This window comes from Lontra canadensis, unplaced genomic scaffold, assembly GCF_010015895.1.
Source record: "Lontra canadensis isolate GAN:19392208 unplaced genomic scaffold, GSC_riverotter_1.0 scaffold13, whole genome shotgun sequence".
NCBI lineage: Eukaryota > Metazoa > Chordata > Mammalia > Carnivora > Mustelidae > Lontra > Lontra canadensis.
Genome location: NW_022631007.1, coordinates 10,275,819 through 10,294,447, shown reverse-complemented (window position 1 = coordinate 10,294,447; position 18,629 = coordinate 10,275,819). Strand labels below are relative to the sequence as shown.

The 18,629-nt window shown below is 44.3% G+C and overlaps 1 protein-coding gene across 8 annotated transcripts in view; it reads right to left on the bottom strand.

Moving 5' to 3' along the window:
• Positions 1–590: 590 nt before the first annotated feature.
• Positions 591–18,629, bottom strand: part of LOC116867736 (nuclear body protein SP140-like protein) — an 87,651-nt gene continuing 69,612 nt past the window's right edge. For 7 of the 8 annotated variants that reach the window (XM_032857448.1, XM_032857451.1, XM_032857449.1 and 4 more), the window contains 10 exons: positions 16,565–16,612; positions 15,198–15,302; positions 13,142–13,284; positions 11,569–11,610; positions 9,148–9,192; positions 4,667–4,782; positions 2,759–2,879; positions 2,405–2,476; positions 1,757–1,900; positions 592–769 (listed from right to left, as the gene is read on the bottom strand). In XM_032857448.1, the coding sequence (XP_032713339.1) occupies positions 644–769; positions 1,757–1,900; positions 2,405–2,476; positions 2,759–2,879; positions 4,667–4,782; positions 9,148–9,192; positions 11,569–11,610; positions 13,142–13,284; positions 15,198–15,302; positions 16,565–16,612 (962 nt within the window). In that variant the 3' untranslated portion in view covers positions 592–643. Of the gene's footprint in view, positions 770–1,756; positions 1,901–2,404; positions 2,477–2,758; positions 2,880–4,666; positions 4,783–9,147; positions 9,193–11,568; positions 11,611–13,141; positions 13,285–15,197; positions 15,303–16,564; positions 16,613–18,629 lie in introns of all 8 variants that reach the window. The other variant, XM_032857453.1, reaches the window with a different exon arrangement.

Genomic DNA, 18,629 nt, shown 5'->3' with positions numbered 1-18,629 from the left:
ATCAGTCCCTTATCATGTAGCTGCTGAAGACTCTTTTGGGGGTCTGAGAAGTTCTTTATAGATCTTGCATATCAGCCCTTTGTCTGTAGTGTCATTAGCACATATCTTCTCCTATTCTGTGTGTTGCCTCTTGGTTTTGTTGACTGTTTCCTTTGATGTGCAGAAGGCTTTTATCTTGATGAAGCCCCAAAAGTTCATTTTTGCTTTTGTTCCCCTTGCCTTTGGAGACGTGTCTTGAAAGAAGTGTCTGTGGCCCATGTCAGAGAGGTTACTGCCTATGGAGGACATTAGGAGAAGGAAGGGAAAAACAAAGGGATGGGGATGTGAGATCAGAGTGGGAGATGAACCATGTGAGACTATGGGCTCCAGGAAACAAATGGAGGGTTTTGCGGGGCGGGGGGGGGGGGGGGGGGGGGTAAGCCTGGTGGTGGGTATTAAGGAGGGCACGGATCACACATGTCAAGCACTGGGTGTGGTGCATAAACAATGAATCTTGGAACACTGAAAAAATAAAATAAAATAAAATAAAATAAAACAAAATACCTAATGATGTACTGTATGATGATTGACGTAACACAATAAAAAAATAAAGATCTGTGAGCATAAAAAAAAAAAACTGTTGGGGGGTGAGGGGTGAGCTACTTTATGAAAGAGTGGGCTCCAACTGAAAACTGTTCTCTCTTATTTCCTGAATTGCAAAAATGTTTCCAAAAGTCTTCATAAATATGGCCTCTAGCTCAAGTCCAAGCTTGATGAATTTCTGGTTGTCCTGAAAAAACAAAGACAAAAATGAGAATGGCCATAGCAACTCAGCTTGAGCTCTTCATGTTTCATATAATCCAGAGCTTCATTTTAGACTACCCCAAATGTTAAGCGAGAATTAATACAGTTAGGAGTATTATGTTTCCAGATAGCTTGATCATTTCTCTTTATCTAGAAGACAGAGATGCAAAAAAGAGTACTGTATTATAGTCTAATTCTTCATCAGAAATTTATTGTTAATTTTTTAAAAATACCAGTGGCTGTAGTTTCAAATACAGCACTTATGACTTGCAGCACTACAATGGTACAGAAATGTTGAAGGCAAATTCATGGCGTCCCTCTTTCTCCCTCATCCCTTGAGATAATCCTTGTTAACTTTTGGATATAGTGTTAAGAAATTCGAAAGTAAAGAAATCCAAGATTTTGAAATTTGAGAAATTCGATTTGGTATCTTCCTTTAGAGAAGAGAAATACGAGTTGCCTTTAAAATGCCCTTGGTCCAGGGGAGTGGTGTCGGAAGACCCGCTACTACAGAGATGCCCCTCCCAGCACTATGGCCCCTAGGCTCTGCCTGTAAGCAACCTCCCATGCTCTGCCTCCGAATTGCAGCACTGGGAACCAGTGGAGATAGGGAGAGAGATGTCCAGGTGTGAGGCGGAAGCCCCTGCCTACCCATTGCTGAGATCCTGGACTCCAGGGAGCAGGTGCACAGCGGCACCAGCAAACAGCACATGCGCACACTCTACGCCTAGGCATCTGGCGGGCGCCCATTGTAAGGGTGAGTTAGGATAGCCCTAAGGTAATGTCTGCAAGGAGACCTGATTTGTTACTATTTCCACACCTTGGCCCCTGGGGTTTTTAGAATACTTCCAGCATTTGCACGTGTGTTGGTTTGCCACACGTTGAGGGAAACGGTAACAGTTACCTGATACAAGAGGATGAACGGCAAAGTGGCTTAATGGAAAGAAAGAGGGATGTAGAGGGAACCACTCACCTTGTAAAAAGCCCTGTAGTTTTGAAAGATGAGACACATGTCCTCCACGAACCCCTTCACTTGGAGGTACAGTTTCTTATTCAGCTTTTTCTTGATTTTGTTTAACCACATGGGTTTTGTTTGGCCATGAGATGCATTGTTACTCTGTTGACAGAGGTGCGGAAGGGCAGGCTGTGAGCACAGTTCAAGTCCACCCCCTGTTACAGACCGAGTGTTTGTGTCCTCCCCAAATTCCTATGCTGCGATCCTAACCCATAGTGTGATGGTATTAGGAGGCTGGGCCTTTGGGACATGATTAGACTGTGAGGATGAGCCTCATGAATGGGATTAGTACCCTTATAAAAATGACCCCACAGAGCTCTCTCCCTCTCTTTCCATCATGTAAAGACACAAATCGAAGTTGGCAGTCTGCAGGATTACACAGGCACTCCAATCTCAAGCTTCCAGCCTCCAGAGCTGGGAGAAATAAATATCTACTTTTTGAGCTGCCTTGTCCATGGTACTTTGTGGTAGCAGCTTAACTGGCCAAGGACTAAGTAAGCTGACTCAGATGTCCATCAACAAGTTGGAGATAATGATGAGTGGACCCACTGGATCCATATCCCAAATTTGACAATGCCGGTTTCGGGCTTTGTTGCTGTTACTTACATAATGTGGTCTTGAGGCAAAAAAGGGGCTTTTTGAACAGCAGTAGACCTTCAAGAGGACAAATTCACATTTCTGCAAAAGAGAGAGGAGACTTTAAGTGAGAAGCAGCTTGGAGAGAATGAAGTATACATATGCTCAGACAGAATGGATGGTTCCCAAACCTGTGGCCTATGAAACAAACATGGAATGGGAATTTTCTCTGGAATACAAATTTTAGTATTAGGTCATGTGATCAAAGCACAGCAGGGGACAGCTGTTCATCCCTGGGCACCATCCCTCCAGCCCCTGCAAGACTGTGCTGCTTCTCTCAAGTCAACAGAAAGGAGGAGAGTTCAGGTTTGTATTTCAACTCACCAACTGTTCCTCAGGCACCATACGCCTCTGTAAGACCTCAGATATCTGGTGACATTGTTGGCTTTGTGGGTAACTTGGTTGAAGAGCCTTTATCATGCAGAAGATGCAACTCCATGGGTCCCTGAGAAGTTGGGCATAAGGTCAGCAAAGGTAGATTTTCTGTGACTCAGCCACAGTTTCTACAGCTGCTAAAGTCCTCTGTTCAGGAATGACTGGTGGTTTCCACACTGTATCCAACTTCTCTCTGTGCTAGAACCCCATTTGGGCATAGTTGGCAGACACCCCTCCCATTTATAGTGGTAGCAGGACTGACAGTTTGTCGAGTGAGCTGCCATGGTGGATGATGGTCTTTCATTCATCTCAAAACCTAAGAGTTCTTATCTGAGCCACTATGGGCTCAGATATGAGCCCTGCCATTTAAAATTGAGAATTGGAAATTGGTACCTTCAGCACTGGAGTCTTGGGCCTCAATGAGCCATCAGACCACAGTAAAAGGAAACCAGCTCTTGTTTCTCAACTTTGCTGAGTAAGCACAGAATTATAGGCATCCTCTCCTCTGGCACTGCCATACCTAGGCCTAGAATCTGTGCTGCAGAAACTTCTTAGAAAGAAATCTATGAACAGAGTAGTGTCAGGCATCTGCCATTTGCCTCTACATTCAATGCCTCTGCCATTCTTCTCTGCTAGGCTCCCTGTGCTGAAGGGTTCTTGATAATCAAGAGGATACAGGGGCACCTGGGTGGCTCAGTCATTAGCACCTGCCTTCAGCTCAGGTCATAATCCCAGGGTTCTGGGATTGAGCCCTGCATTGGGCTCCCTGCTCAGTGGGAAGCCTGCTTCTCCCTCTCCCACTCCCCCACTTATTTTCCCTCTCTCACTCTGTCAAATAAATAAAATCTTTAAAAAAAAAATCAAGTGGATACAGTGATCCTTCCTAGATATGTCATTTGCCTCCTCTCTCCTTGGCTACTCCAGTGCTTGCTCAAGGGGCCCATTCCCGAGTACCCGTGGTGTGAAGATGGGGACTATACATGGGCACAGCAATAAAGAAGACCTGTCTTCTGCCTCTGCAGCATGCCCAACTGCAGAGCTTTATGCAGAATCCCTAAGATGACACTATCCCTTGGGAACTACCTGGGAGCAGTTGGATTACATTAGACTCTCCCATTATCAAGGGTACAACGTTCTGTCTTCATAGGGACAGACACAATCCTGATGGAAATCATCCATCCTCCTTGGTCACAGCAATTCTGCCTACACTATCACTTACAGAATGCCTTATCAGCCTTCATGCTATCCCTCATACCGTCATCTCTGACCGAAAATACATTTTTTAAAAGATTTTTATTTATTTATTTGACAGGCAGAGATCACAAGCAGGCAGAGAGGCAGGCAGAGAGAGGGGGGGAAGCAGGCTCCCCGCTGAGCAGAGAGCCCAACGTGGGGCTTGATCCCAGGACCCTGAGATCATGACCCGAGCTGAAGGCAGAGGCTTAACCCACTGAACCACCCAGGAGCCCCCCCAAAATACATTTTAAGGCAAAGGAAATATAGCATCCATGGTTATCTCTAGGCTCATCACAGTCCCAAATTTTTCAGCTTTTTGATGTTCCCAGAGCAGGTGGTATATGCTTTAAACCAGCACTCTATGTATGATGCCATCACACCCTCAAAGTGCCTAGGTCTGGGAAACAAGTGGGAGATGTGGGGGTGACACTTGCAGAATTTTTGCTTCCCATTAATCTATTGCTACTAACACTGTTATACAATGGATATTGATACTGTAAGACTTGCTCCCTCTGCATCAGGACACAGACAACCAGAGACAAATGCTGCAGGTTGAGTGCGCAGAGTGGGAGGAGCTGTGCCACAGGAAGGGAGGGCGAGAAGGGGCCAGGGCTCACTAACCTGTTAACATCTATATGGTGGATGTGGCATGTCTCATGAAAGGACTTTGGACAAGTATCACAGCAGAACAGCTTTCCAGGTCGACGGCACACCTCACATATATTTGAGTTTCCCGGCTAGAAGGGGAGGTAATGCAGACATCATTGGAATCAGTGAGATCCCAGAAGGTTGATACATTGAGACTCTAGAATCCATGGTCTTTGCTTATGCCCAGAGGACACTTGTAGATTTCTCTTCTCAAAATATTAAGGAATAACACTGAGTGAAGATTTTGGAAGAAGACATTTTGATCTGCAGTGAAGTTTGGGAGGAAGTGGATATTAGACCATTAAAGTTCTCTTTACAAAGACAAAGATTCTGACACAGACTAGCAACAACCACAAAAGAAGATGAATTAAAGATAATCTGAGAAATTTATTATTTTGCTGGCAAAACTTGGCTTAGGAATATAATACAGTGTCTTATCTAGTTATCTACATTGCATCATCTAATTGACTCACTGAAGAGGGATTTACCCAGGACTTAATGTAAGAGATTACACTTCTGACATATCACTGCATCCTATTTTCTTGGCCATAAGTACCCATGATTTGAAGGGCCTGGGGAGGAGTTCCTGCACTACGGGTTCTGTGCCTGGAGGACCCCTGGGCCTGTGACATACCTCTGGTTTGGAAAGACGTAGATACAGATTACCAAGTGGATGCCAGGGAGGACAGAGCTCTTTGGCTCTGGGAGCCTGGGGTAAGAGGTCCCATGATTTAGCTCGGCATGTAAGGTGTGGAGGTGCCATCCCCAAATGGCCATGGATTGTGGTAACAGTGACCACCACAACTGAAGGCCTAGGACATACCCTCATTTTCTGAGCACATGGAAGACCTATACTATACTATATATAGTAAAGGAGCCACAAAATTGGTTAATGCTAGATTTTTCACCAATCACAATATGTGGGACCTTAAGCCAGATTTAATTTTCTTTTTATTTTATTTTATTTTATTTTATTTGACAGACAGAGATCACAAGTAGGCAGAGAGGCAGGTAGAGAGAGAGGGAAGCAGGCTCCCTGCCAAGCAGAGAGCCCAATTCGGGGCTTGATCCCAGGACCCTGGGATCATGACCCGAGCCGAAGGCAGAGGCTTTAACCCACTGAGCCACCCAGGAGCCCCCAGATTTAATTTTCTTCAGTGAAGTTAAACATTTGATAGTGTTTGTATCTAAGTATTGTGGAGAAACAAATATGTGTTAAAAACAATGGAATTAATAGACCAAAATAAGATTTGGTCAAGGAATGAGCCCATTGGTAGGTAAAGAAATCACATTGTTTTCCTGGTGTGTGTGTGTGTGTGTGTGTGTGATAATCTATGTGAATAACATGTGAATCCCGACATACTACAATTTCTATGTAAATAGGTTGTGTGCCTGTGCTGCAGAAATGCCCAGAAGGATGAGCACCTGGCTCTTCTCCTGGGACCACCTGAACAGCAAGAGAGCCAACTGAAGAAGACTATGTGGTAGGGAAACATTTCATCCAATGGGTGGCAGCTCTACACTTAGATGAAAATATCCTGTCTACACCATGGATTGGAAGAAGGGTTTACATCCTCTTGTGACAATCTAGGTAGAGAATAATGCACAGATTGGGGGGGTTGCTGGCAAACCCAGCTATGGGTGGTTGGGACTCTTGGTGGTGATGAGGAAGTGAGGAGGTGACAGGGAGCACCATTCCACCTCTTCCTTCTAGAAACACTCTTTATGCTTTGTTCCATGATATTATACTCTGTTGGATTTTTTTCTAAGCCTCTGCTTCCTTTTTTCAGATATCCAATTCATCACCAGTCCTGCCAATCCTGCCAATCCCATCCTGCCAATCCCATCTCCTTCTCAATGCTTCTATGAGGTCTATGACCATGAGGACGCAGATGTCCTACTTACAACACTGTCTTATTAGCCAATCCCATCCTGCCAATCCCATCTCCTTCTCAATGCTTCTATGAGGTCTATGACCACGAGGACGCAGATGTCCTACTTACAACACTGTCTTATTAGCCAAAGCACAGCAGCCTTTTTTCAGGTTCTAAATCATAACAATCAGAATACCATCCGTGTACCCAGTGAGCTGATGTGAATTGGGATATATCTCAATTTATAAATTCTTTCCATCTATAAATTCAATATAAGAAGAGAAACAAAAATCACACATAAGAGGAAATTCTAGGGTCTGTATCTTGCCCATGCACTTTGACAGGGAAAATGTATTGAATATCCTGTCAGGGACATCCCTGTATACAACCCCACATGGGCCTGGCATGGGCCATGTAAATATTTTTCTTTTTTGTCATAACAGATGACACCCATGGATGCTGACCACTGCTGGGTGGAGGTTTCTGGACCATTATCTTATGAAGTGCACTATAAGTAGGCCCTGAGAAAGAATTAATAAACATGCCAATTTTGTGTTGGAAGGTCTATAATCTACGAAGCCCACAAACTCAACATTTATCTTTTTAATCTTTTTAGCAAGAAATTTGTCCTTTTGCTTGGCAGTGGTTCTCAACCTGCTGTACAATAGAATCACTTGGGGAGCTTTAAAAAATTCTGATGCCTGAGGCCACATCCTCAGAGATTCAATTAGTTGCATGTGATTTTGATTGTTTGTGTCACCAGGGTGGGGAGGATATTGGTAGTTTGTTTTAAAAATGAAAACCTAGATGGTTTTCAGGTGCAGTCCTTAGTGGAGACCTCTGGCTTCTAAAGCAGTGGTTTCTGGATCAGCAGAAGCAGTGTCCACTGAATCATGCTGGAAGTGTAAATTCTCAGGCACAATCCCTCACTCAATGAATCAGAAGCCCAGGAAATTCAGATGGACACTGCAGACTGAACAGCCCTGGCCCACCATGGCCCACAACTTTGGCCGTGTATTAAAACCACCAGAGGAGCTTTGGAAAATCTTGACCCTTAGAACACTAGCATCAGAATCTCTGTGGGTGGGACCTCCAGTTGATTGCCATGTGCAGCCAAGGTTGGGAGCCCAAGGTCTGGTGGGATTTCTTCTGGCAAAGTGTGGGAGCTATGAGTAGAGTCATTATCAGTCTACAAAATCTGCCACAGAAAGGCTATGAAAAGGAGTGTGGACATTCTTATTAGGAGATTCTGGGAAACAAACTGAGAGTTTTAGAAGGGAGGAGGATCGGGGGATGGATGAATGTGGTGATGGGTATTAAGGAGGGTATGGATTGCATGGAGCACTGAGGTTTATACACAATGAATCATGGAACACAACACCAAAAACTAATGATGTACTCTGTGGTGACTAACATAACATAATTAAAAAAAAAAAAGGAGAAGAAGAGTTGCCTTTTTATCTTCACAGAGGGCTTGGCTGTGAGCTGTGGGAATAACCCTCCATGTCCATTCCAGTTATCAGAAAGGCTGTGCAGACCTCAGAGATGAGAGCTATTCCACTATACAAGGGTCCCACCTCCAGCAGAGGAATCAAAGTCATTTGGTTGCATCTAGATCATGCTGGGCAATGCTAGAGGACCAGAGGGCATGGCAACCCTTTTCTAACCCCTCTCCATAAGCATCCCTTATCAATACAGCTGCACATCATTCTACAGTGAGAGCCCCCCTGGAGTGGTGCAAAAAGGTGATTTGGCCCAAAATTCCCATCTTGTTGCAATGAAAGCAACTGACGTGTGATTTGGCTTAGAGGGAGGGGCCCTCTGTGATGTTGGCAGACTTTAATGCAGGCAGCCGTAGTAAGCAGGGTCTTTGGATCATAAGGGTCTGTATATAGTCAAGCACTAGCCAAGCAGTTTGAGTAAAACTGTCTGCGATTTGCTACGTGTTGATAATTTCCATCTTAGCCAGTTCAGGTTCCTGACAGCTTCCTTGAGATGGGCTCCTCAAAGGACCCTGTGATATTTATCTGCATCACCCACTTGCCCTATGTACATTTTTCTGCAGGCCTGGGGACAGGGTCTTCCCCTGAACTTGCCAGCTTGGCCCAGCCTGTTCCTTCTGGTGGATGTTTCAAACCTTCTTAGCTCTGCCTCTATCTAAGAGTGGATGTTGGTGATCTTCCTTTCCTTCCTTATTACCTTCTTTAAAATACTGTTCTTCTCTCAGATTCGCTCCTTATCTGTCATGGGCAGGCCAGCCTTGGCTATTACCACTTAAAGTCCTGGCTCTAGAGACCCCAGTGGTCTAGCGCTCTGCCTCCCATACCTACTCTCAAGGGGAAATAAGGAAACAGGGAACTTTTCCTGAACAAATGGAAAGCAAGTTTCATGCAGAGACACCAACTCCAAAATCATCTCCCTGGGGTGGATGATACGTTTGTTCTCTGCTTGTTACATACAAGGACCCACTCCAACTGAGAATGAGCACGCTTCAGGAAAACACAGCAATGACACAGGTAATATATGGAGGGACAAGGCCTGGGTTATTCTGAGGTCACAGGTGGGGGAGTCAGTACTTACATAAGGGTCAAAAAAGTCACTCCTGCTAGGCTCTGGTACTGTCTGCTGAAAAGGGAGAAAGATTGAGTGACAATATTGAATATGATTTTTCATTAACCACGCATTTGAGTGAACTTCTTTATGCAAAGGATTCATGCCACAGCCCTCCCTTTGCTTTATATCTCTGTTTATGGGTCTGTATGTCTAACTGGAGAATAAAAAATCATGAAAATTTATGTCACTGACAGTTTGGCCCAATGCAAGCTCCACTCTCTGACTGCTCTTCCCAAAGCAGGCCTTTGTGAAGCCACACAGGGAGCCTGGTCCTGGAATCCACAGCTGGAGTTGGAGCTGCAATGAGGGAATCAAGCTGAGGACTGACTATCCATGGCCCCCAGAACCACAGCACCCAAAGTCCTGGACACCGTGCATGTGTCCCAAAGAACCCCACTGTCTTCTGCAGCTCACCCAGGGCCTAGCCCTGAAAATAAAATGGATCTAAGGTCCTCAGTCCTATTTGTCTTCTTCCTGAAGCTAAGCACCTCTGCACTTTCTCCTGAATCCCAAAAGGATGCATTGACCTTGGATATCTGTGGAATGACTTGGCCTCCTTCAGTTTGGAAGAACGGCTGCCTAGCTTCTACCTCCTGCCCGAGGCAGTGAGGCCACAGATAAGCCACTCGGTGTGATCCAGAGTGCAATGACCTGGGAGGCAGCCATGCCGCTACTAGACCACTAGAGTGGTGTAGTACCCCCCACCCCACCCCAACAGTTATTGTTCCATGTTAGACAACAAAGTTGAAACAGTCCCTTGGGTCTGTCACTTTGGCCTCCTGTGCCCTGCCACTGACCAAGCATATGCTTAGTGCTTAATGTTTGTGCCACAGGTGTTTGTTGAATGGGTACAGAAGGGCACAAACAAATGAACACAGCTGTCACTCAGGAGATGAGGTTTCTTAGCAACTGGTAAACGATTAGCGTGGATGGGGTGCCTGGATGGCTCAGTGGGTTAAGCCTCTGCCTTTGGCTCAGGTCATGATCTCAGGGTCCTGGGATCAAGCCCTACATTGGGCTCTCTGCTCAGCAGGGAGCCTGATTTCCCCCTTCTCTCTGCCTCCCTCTCTGCCTTCTTGTGATCTCTCTATCAAAAAAATAAATAAAATAAAAAAAAAGATTAGCGTGGACTTTTCTGTCTTACTATATTGGAACACCTCAGCTACCATCATCAGGTTTAACAGGAATCTTATGAGCAGGGAAACTGCCAATAGCACCACCTGTCATTTGATGGTGCAAGGGACAGAAGCCTAGGGACTGGGGAAGGAAAAGGCCCTCTGCAGAGATGCTCTGAGAATGGAGGTAGTGATACCTTAAGAGTTGTAAGCCCAGACAGAGATGGCATCTGTGATAAAGGGATGGGAGATGGCCAACTCAATTGACAAACCTGGACTCAGTCACCCTTGACTCCCTAGCACTGGGTAGAGATGTTTGCTCTTTTTTTTTCCCCTTCAAGATTTATTTATTTATTTGTCAGAGAGAGAGAGCGCAAGCAGGCAGAGTGGCAGGCAGAGGAAGAGGGAGAAGCAGGCTCCCTGCTGAGAAAGGAGCCCAATGGAGGATTCGATCTCAGAATCCTGGGATCATGACCTGAGCTGAAGGCAGCCACTTAACCAACTGAGCCACCCAGGCGTCCTGAAATGTTTGCTCTTAATGAAAGAGCAAATAACGTGTCTTTCTTCAGAAAACCCAGTGGGTGCAGGCCCTTGTGACAGGGTTGCTAGCATAAAGTCAGTGGAGCAGGTAGCCCCAGAAACCAACTTTGTGAAGACTGACTTTTTGTACAGCAGAGATGGACCAAGGGGACCTCTGTTGGAGGTTAAGAAAATGGAAGCTCTTCCATCTCCTTTTTTTGCACCACACAGGTTCTTTCTTGCACTTGCTCTTGGAGAGGACACGGAAACACCAACTATCCTACCTCCTTCCTTGGAATCCATGCACCATGGAAACCACTAGTCCATGAACTCCACATGTGACTTTGAGGGAAAGAGAATTCACCTCCATAGATGGAACTGAGGTTTACAAAGCCCCTCTGGTGAGCCCTGATGCTTTCATGCAGACACCCAGCACCAAAATTATCTCTCTGGTGTAGTCTCTCCACAAAGCAGAAGATCTTCTGGGTTAGCAGTGTCTCACCCCTAGCACATCAGCCTTCCAATCTCTCTATTCTCTAAGGTGGTATCTCCATAAAGGGAGTGAATGTTCCCTTAAAGAAGGATCCCTTGGAGAAGGACTCACTGTGCAAATGCATGTGTGCATGTGAAACAGAGGAAAGATACAAAAGAAAGGGAGAGAACGTGATCTGGGTTGTTAGCTTCACCACACGACACATGGCCATTATCCATCCCAAGGGGGCAAGACACTGGCAGAAAGTCATGTGATAATTACTTTTCTTCTTCTTCTTCTTGGTGGCTCTGGTAGATATTTTTTCTGAAAGAGAAATGAGATTAATGCTATAATGGGTCTTTGTTTCTACTCTGAGAGCTTGGCATTCCACCTGCCCTCCAGATAGGTCCCACTGTCAACCCAAATTCAAGGCGTCTTCATGGAAAGTAATGTCCCTCTCCAAACCTGTAACACACTGTTCTTTCTTACCTAGACTTGGCTTTAAGGTAAGCTTTAAAAATTGCATCCTCTCTTGCTTTCCTCATAGCCTCGCCAGGCTTTCCTCACCATGTCTTCTGCACCCACTGCCTCCTTTCCATCCTCCAGGACCCGTCTAGCTTGTGTGTCTATACCTCACATGCTACAACTACTCCATGGCCACATACCTGGGGAGGGACGGACAGGGGATAGGCCCCATCAGTGACCCTGGGCACACAAAGGTGTCTAGGCCTTTGGGGAGACAAGTAGGATGAACCTTACAGAATGGGTGCGGATGATGAAGAGTAAACCATGCTTTGACAGAGTATTTTGGGATCCAGAGATGGGTGAGTACAGTAGGCTGAATAATGGCCCCCAAAGTTGGTCAGATCCTAAACCCCAGACCTCTGAATATGTTAACTTCAGTGGTAAAAAGGACTTTATGGATGTAATTAAATTAAGGATCCTGCAATGGGGAGATCATTCTGGTTATCTGTGCAGGGCCAATGTAATGACCAGCATCCTGTTGCCAGGGAGACAGGAGGGTTAGAGTGAGGAGTAGGAGATGTAATGATAGAACACGATGTTGCAGTGATGCCAGGAAGGGCCTCAAGCCAAGGAACACAGACAACTTCCAGAAGCTGAAAAAGGCAAGGAACAAATTCTCCCTGGAAGGCTCCAGAAAGAACCAGCCCTGACAACACTTTGACTTGAGCCCAGTGAAACCGATTTCACACTTCCAGCCTCCTGACCTGTTAAGATAATGGATTTGTATGGTTTTAAGCCACCCAAGTTGTAAAGGGTTGTTAGAGCAGCCTCAGGAAACCAGTGTAGTAAGAGTGTGCTGTTTGAGTTGGGCCTTGAAGGCTGAAAAGGGGTGGCTCAGGCCCAGTGGTGGTAAAGGTCAGATGAGGTCTTCATGGCTGCCCGCACTCCATCCTCCAACCCACCCTGCATTCTCTGATCAGACTAATACTTCTAAAGCAGTGTTTCACCTGTGTTAGTCAGTCCCAAAACTCCCCGTGATTCCTCCATGATTAAAGGAAGGGTCCAGACTCCTTCCTCCAGCCTCCAAAGTCTAAGAAACCCCCCAATTTAAATTACTTTCCTGTGACCCCATTACACAGTGGTGATTATTTATGGCCCCATCAGGGCCACAATTTGCTGTTCCACCTTCAAAAGGATAAGAGCTCATGCATTTAGAGGATTAAGCTATAATATAAAGCAGCCAAGATGCTTCTGAGTACAATGTTAGTAGGTAACGCATGCCCTGTGGGCATCGTGACAGTTTTCTGGACACTGAGAAATTCTGATAATGCTTGGAGCTGGTGAACGATGACACTAAACCCTGGACATAAGCCACTTGTCATTGGGATACCTTAATCAGGTCTTTCAGGGGGAATCCACCACATCTCACACTCATCTTCCAGTTCTTGGATCGTGAGTGGTTTCCTTCAACTTCAAATTCCCTGAGGGTGAACCACCTTCCATCCACACTCTTTATACACTTCTCTGAGGTTCCTGTGAGACCAAAACAAGGAGTTGCCAAGGAGTAACCCCTGCCCCCGACTGCAGAACCTCCAGGATGTAGTCTCCGCTGTGGACCTGGGCCACATGTCTTGGGCTCTGAATCTACAGCAGGAGAACTGACATGCCTTTCAGTTGCCCACAAGCAGCCTGGAAGGCAAGGGTGGAAGAAAGCTCCTGGTCCTGTGCACCCATGTCTTTGATGTTTGTGCAACAAGGACAATAATTAGCACCAACATTTATTTTTAAAAAGTATCTCAGTCTATTCAAAAGAGGAAAATCTGAATGGCTCTGAAGATGAATGAGGAGGATTCTTTTCCTCCCCTTCTCTGAGAGCCAGGCTGAGTTTCAGAGGGGGCAGACGAGGTCCCATGGGTGACCATGTGGCAGCTGTCATGACACATCTTCTTCCTCTTGCACAATATTGACCATCCAGCTAATGGAAATTAGTTATTTCTCATATTTTGGGGGCACCTGCATGGCTCAGTAGGTTGAGCATCTGACTCCTGATTTTGGCTCAGGTCAAGATCTCAGGGTCGTGAGATTGAGTCCCGCGTTGGGCTCCACACTGGGAATGGAGTCTGCTTGAGATTCTCTCTCTCCCTCTCCCTCTCTCCCTCCTCCTCTCTTGCTCTCAAAAAAAATATTTCTCATATTTTGGACTCATAGGTACTTTATGGGAAAAGTGGTTATGGAAATGTCAAGTGGGAAAAGTTAAATTACACATCTGCAATACGGTCATAGGGCTAACATTGATACTTGTTGGTGCCTAAGAACTATATTTGGGGAGGAGGGGAATCAATTATGGCAGATGAACATTTGTACTGTACTTTAACAGTTATGATTTGTGAAGTATTTTATATCTGTCATCTCATTTTCCCCCCTCATAATAACATGGTGAGGCAAGTTTTATTATTATTCCCATTTTGTATGGGAGGATCAGGGTAAGAGAGACTAGTAATTTGGCCCAGATAGAACAGACACTTGTGGTATCTGAAACTTGAATCTGGGTCCTCTAATTCTAAATTCTGTGCTCCTCCCCAATGGCACAAGGCTGTACATATGTTAAGGGGAATGGGGCTGTGAAGACTGTCACCAGATTTTTCAAATGTGTACATATTCCACCCTGATATTGAAGTATTTGGTCTTGCATTGGGTGCTAGATGGGCATCCTGGGGACAATCTCCATGGGGAAAGGAGAGATGTCCTGTTATATTTATTAACTACAAGTGTGGAAATGCCATCTTTCCTCCAGCCTATCTGGGATGTTGTACAGAAAAGAGCTAATGGGTTAGACTGGAGGCTGCCATATTTAGAAAGTTCTGCTTGCAAGGTTGGATCTTGGCTGGCATTGGGGAACTTGCAATTGGGGGGCAGGGGTTGGGTATCACCATTCCCAGACCTTAAAAGAGTGTCTCACTGTCCTAAACTGTTTATATGAACAATATAAATGGTTTATGCCAAAAACCTGCTTTCCTTCTGAGAGTCTGGAATTTTGGCATGTGCTAGGCAGAGGACACCTATGTGACTAACCCCCGATAAAAACCTGGACTCCAAGGCTGGGGGCAGCTTCTCTGGTAGATGGCATTTCACATGTTACTACAATTCATTGCTAGAGAATTGAGTGTGTCCTGTGTGACTCTATTGGGAGAAACTCTTGGACAGTGGCACCTGGTTTCCTTTGGACTTTGTCCTATGTGTTTTTTCCTTCCTTGATTTTGCTTTGTACCCTTCCAGTCTAATAAAATATCACCATAAGTTCACTATATGCTGAGTCCTATGAGTCCTCCTAGTGAATCACCAAACCTAGGGATGGTCTTGGGAGACCCCCAACACAGGCCCCTGAATAATATATTATTCCCATGGGTACTTTCCAGTTAAAAAGCACAGAAGATCATGAAACCCACCTTGTATCATTTTCTCCCTATATAAAGTCCCCTTTGCCTCTCCACAGGTCACAGGAAGTTCCGGAAGGTAAAAATTTATACGTGTATCTCTGGGAATTCTTGGACCTGAAAAGAAGCATTATTTTTTTCATTCCATCTTTCTGAACAACTGTGCCCTGTTTTGATCACACGCATCTTGAGATCTTTCTTTTATAATTTAAAATGTATGGGAGGGCTTTCCCCCATGAACTCATTACCTTTCTAGGTCTTTCTTTCATGGCAGATTAGGAGCACAAAGATAACGTCATTCTCCGAAACCCTACATTAAAAGCTTTGTGTGGAGGTGTCTGAATCTCCAAATTTGTGGACCACAACTCTCCATTGTGCCATGATTTTCCTCCTGTTGTATTCTTGCTTTGAAGTTATGTAGCTGGAGAGAAAATTCTCAACTTTTCGTTTTGTCTTGAGGAATCAGCTCAGGGACAGAAAGCAAGATAGCAATGGGGCACCTAGCTGGGGCAGTGTCTCTCTTCTCTCCTTGCTCTTTGCTTGTTTCACTTCTCCTTCATGTGAGCTTTCTCTGTGGCTAAAAAGGAAACTCAGAGTAGAGTGTGCTAGAAGTGCAAATTACTCAGGGAGGGGACCTCTGCACATAACTTGGGCGGGGGCACTGGGATCTGATTCTGCTGAAGCAGGCATTGCAAGTCTTAAAATGAAGGAGCACCTTCAGAGGCAGGTGCTCCTGCCTTTCTGAGCAGAACTGAGGGGGATTCATCAAAAACACAAACTGGGGCTTCTCTATGGAATGGGAAGTATGGGTGGCCATGGTCCTTCCAGAGTTAGTTCTGTTAGAGCTGGAGTGGGCCTAGAAGGTCACTCAGTCTAATTCACCTGCCACCCACCCATTTACAGAGAAGGAAATTGAGGCCAAAAAAACAAAAACAAAAACCCACAAATGATAATCCAAAGTCACACAACCAAAAGAAGTTTGGAAATTAGGACACAAGTCTTGTATTACCACCTAGGGTCCCCCATGATGGGCAACCTGTGGCTCTTTATGTGGGCAAGAAGAGGGTCAGTTAAATATCATGAAAGTCATACCTTTTATATTTTTTTCTTTATATTTCCTTCCTCAAAAGTTATCAGTGTAGTAGTAGAAGCCCTCTACAGGTCCAAGAAGGCCTGGGGTCTCTCAGATCAACTGGCTAATCATTGGAATGGGTATTATATCATCTTGTCTTGTTGAAGTTAACCAAGGCCAATGATTATCTAACATTTGTTACTTATTCAAAAAGGCAATTAAGTAAACTGATTGATCACTCAAAACACAGAGTATAAAATAAGAATTTAGATACTTAATTATTAAAAGTATATTTACTTCCTTTTACCTCTTTTTCTGCCTCTTTTCAAAGACCTGGTGATGACTGGTTTTCTCCCTGAGAAAGTAAAAAAAATAACAAAAATGTCTCTTGTTTATAACATTACATTGCAAATGGTAGTGTTTTACAAAAATACCATTCAAATGTAACTTTTCAGAAGCCTGTCTAGTACTTGAAGAAATGTAGCAAATGTGTGAATGAATCAGGAATCAGGAACTTTTTCCTGTAAACTAAGAGATAGTAAATACTTAAGGTACCTAATTGCTGTTGTGACTATTCAAATCTGCTGTTGTATTATGAAAGCATCTGTAGATAATATGGAAATGAAAGATGTGGCTGTATTCCAATAAAACTTTACTTACAAACAGCCAATTGGCTGGATTTGTCCTATGGGCCATAGTTTGCTGAACCCTGGCCTAGACTTAGTTACAAAGATGATACTTAACTGAGATTCATCCTATATTTATTTTACTATTATCTCCAAATAAATTTGAAACAGTGTTTTGTAGATTTCTGAAGCAACTTGGTGAGAAAAATAGTGAAATTAGACATCTACTAGGTGCTTCTTTTCTGTCAAGAACTATCCTTAGACCTTGCCTCTATTAACTTACTTCATCCTTAGAACAAATTATCAAACAGGAACTAATACTATCCCCACTTTACAGATGAGAAAATCAATGCTCACAGAAAAGAAATACAGATTAAATGAAGATGCTGAAGATTTCCTTTAGTAAAGAGACAGAGCAGTAATACAAGGTTTCAAGGGAGACTTCATGGGGGATTCTACAGGTCAGATAGCTTCCCAAAACCCTAAACCTGAAAGAAGATATTTGTGCTGAAAGTGGTGGCAAAAACGAGCAAGGAGGTCAAAACTAACTCAATGAAGGGGAACTTATAGAAACTGATGTCCAAGTTCTAAAAGGCACAGGGTTAGAGATAGCCCAAAGGGTTGACTTTAAATACGTCCCAGAAGAATATAGTATCTGATTTATGTTTTGACTGTGTCCAAAGAAAGAGTGAGTCATGTCCATGTGCATGTTTGGGTCTGTCATTATTCAAATGTTCTTGAATGTTGGGGTCAGAGACACACACTTGATGCTTTTTCTATCTAAAGGTCTGTGCCCATGGCTGGCATCCTGGGGTACTAATTTGGATAGTTCAGATCCCAGGAGAAAAATCTCCAAATACTCAACTATAACTCATCTTTTCTTTAAATAGATTATGATCAGATGAGGCTGGAAAGGTTTTTTTTTCTTCAACCAATCACAAAAAGCCTTCATTTGTGGGGCCTTTGCTATAACAATTAGCCAAAGGGTTTTTAAAATCTCATCAAGATAAAAATGGACCCATGAGATGTTTATTGATGAGTCCTATTCTGAGAGGAATCACATCCCAAGGTCAAGCATGTTCTACCCTACAAAGTATTACCTTACGAAGTTTATCAAGATATTATGAAGGTATACTGAGAGAAGGGTTTCCCAAACCTGCATAAAAGAATCACCAGCATGGCTATTAGTGCTAAAGACTTAAGACATGTAAAATAGGGAACATGTAGACTACAAATAAATAGATGAAGCTTTTTAAAAAAATTGCTCTGCACTGATGAGTCCCAAAGAACATGACTGTGCCAAGTAGGGTAGTTAGTATGATTGCCAGCTGTAAAAGTCATCCATGTAAGTGTGGCTTTCTGTGGAACACCCCTCTCCTGTCACTCATGGTGCTGAAGTGATAGGTATACCCAGGAAAACTAGCCAGTCCTGGTTCACTCTCTCACCTTTCCTCCCTCCTTACTGCCACCCCTCTCTTTTCCTGCAAGGGTCAAGGCCCACTGTCCCATGAGAAGATACCTGTGCCCTCTCTGCTTTCTCCTTGCTTACTCTGTCCTCTCCTTTCTCATGAGGTGGCCAAATTTATACCCCAGCTAGCCCTGGTCATAATCTGAGTCTGTTGAGCAGTAACCATTATTGGCAAACATACATTCTCTTGCTCTCAGTTTCTCTCTGTTTAAATCCTCTTGGGACTAGTGTGTGAGCTAGATTCTCCTTTCATCAAAACCACAGGATACGAAGCTCTA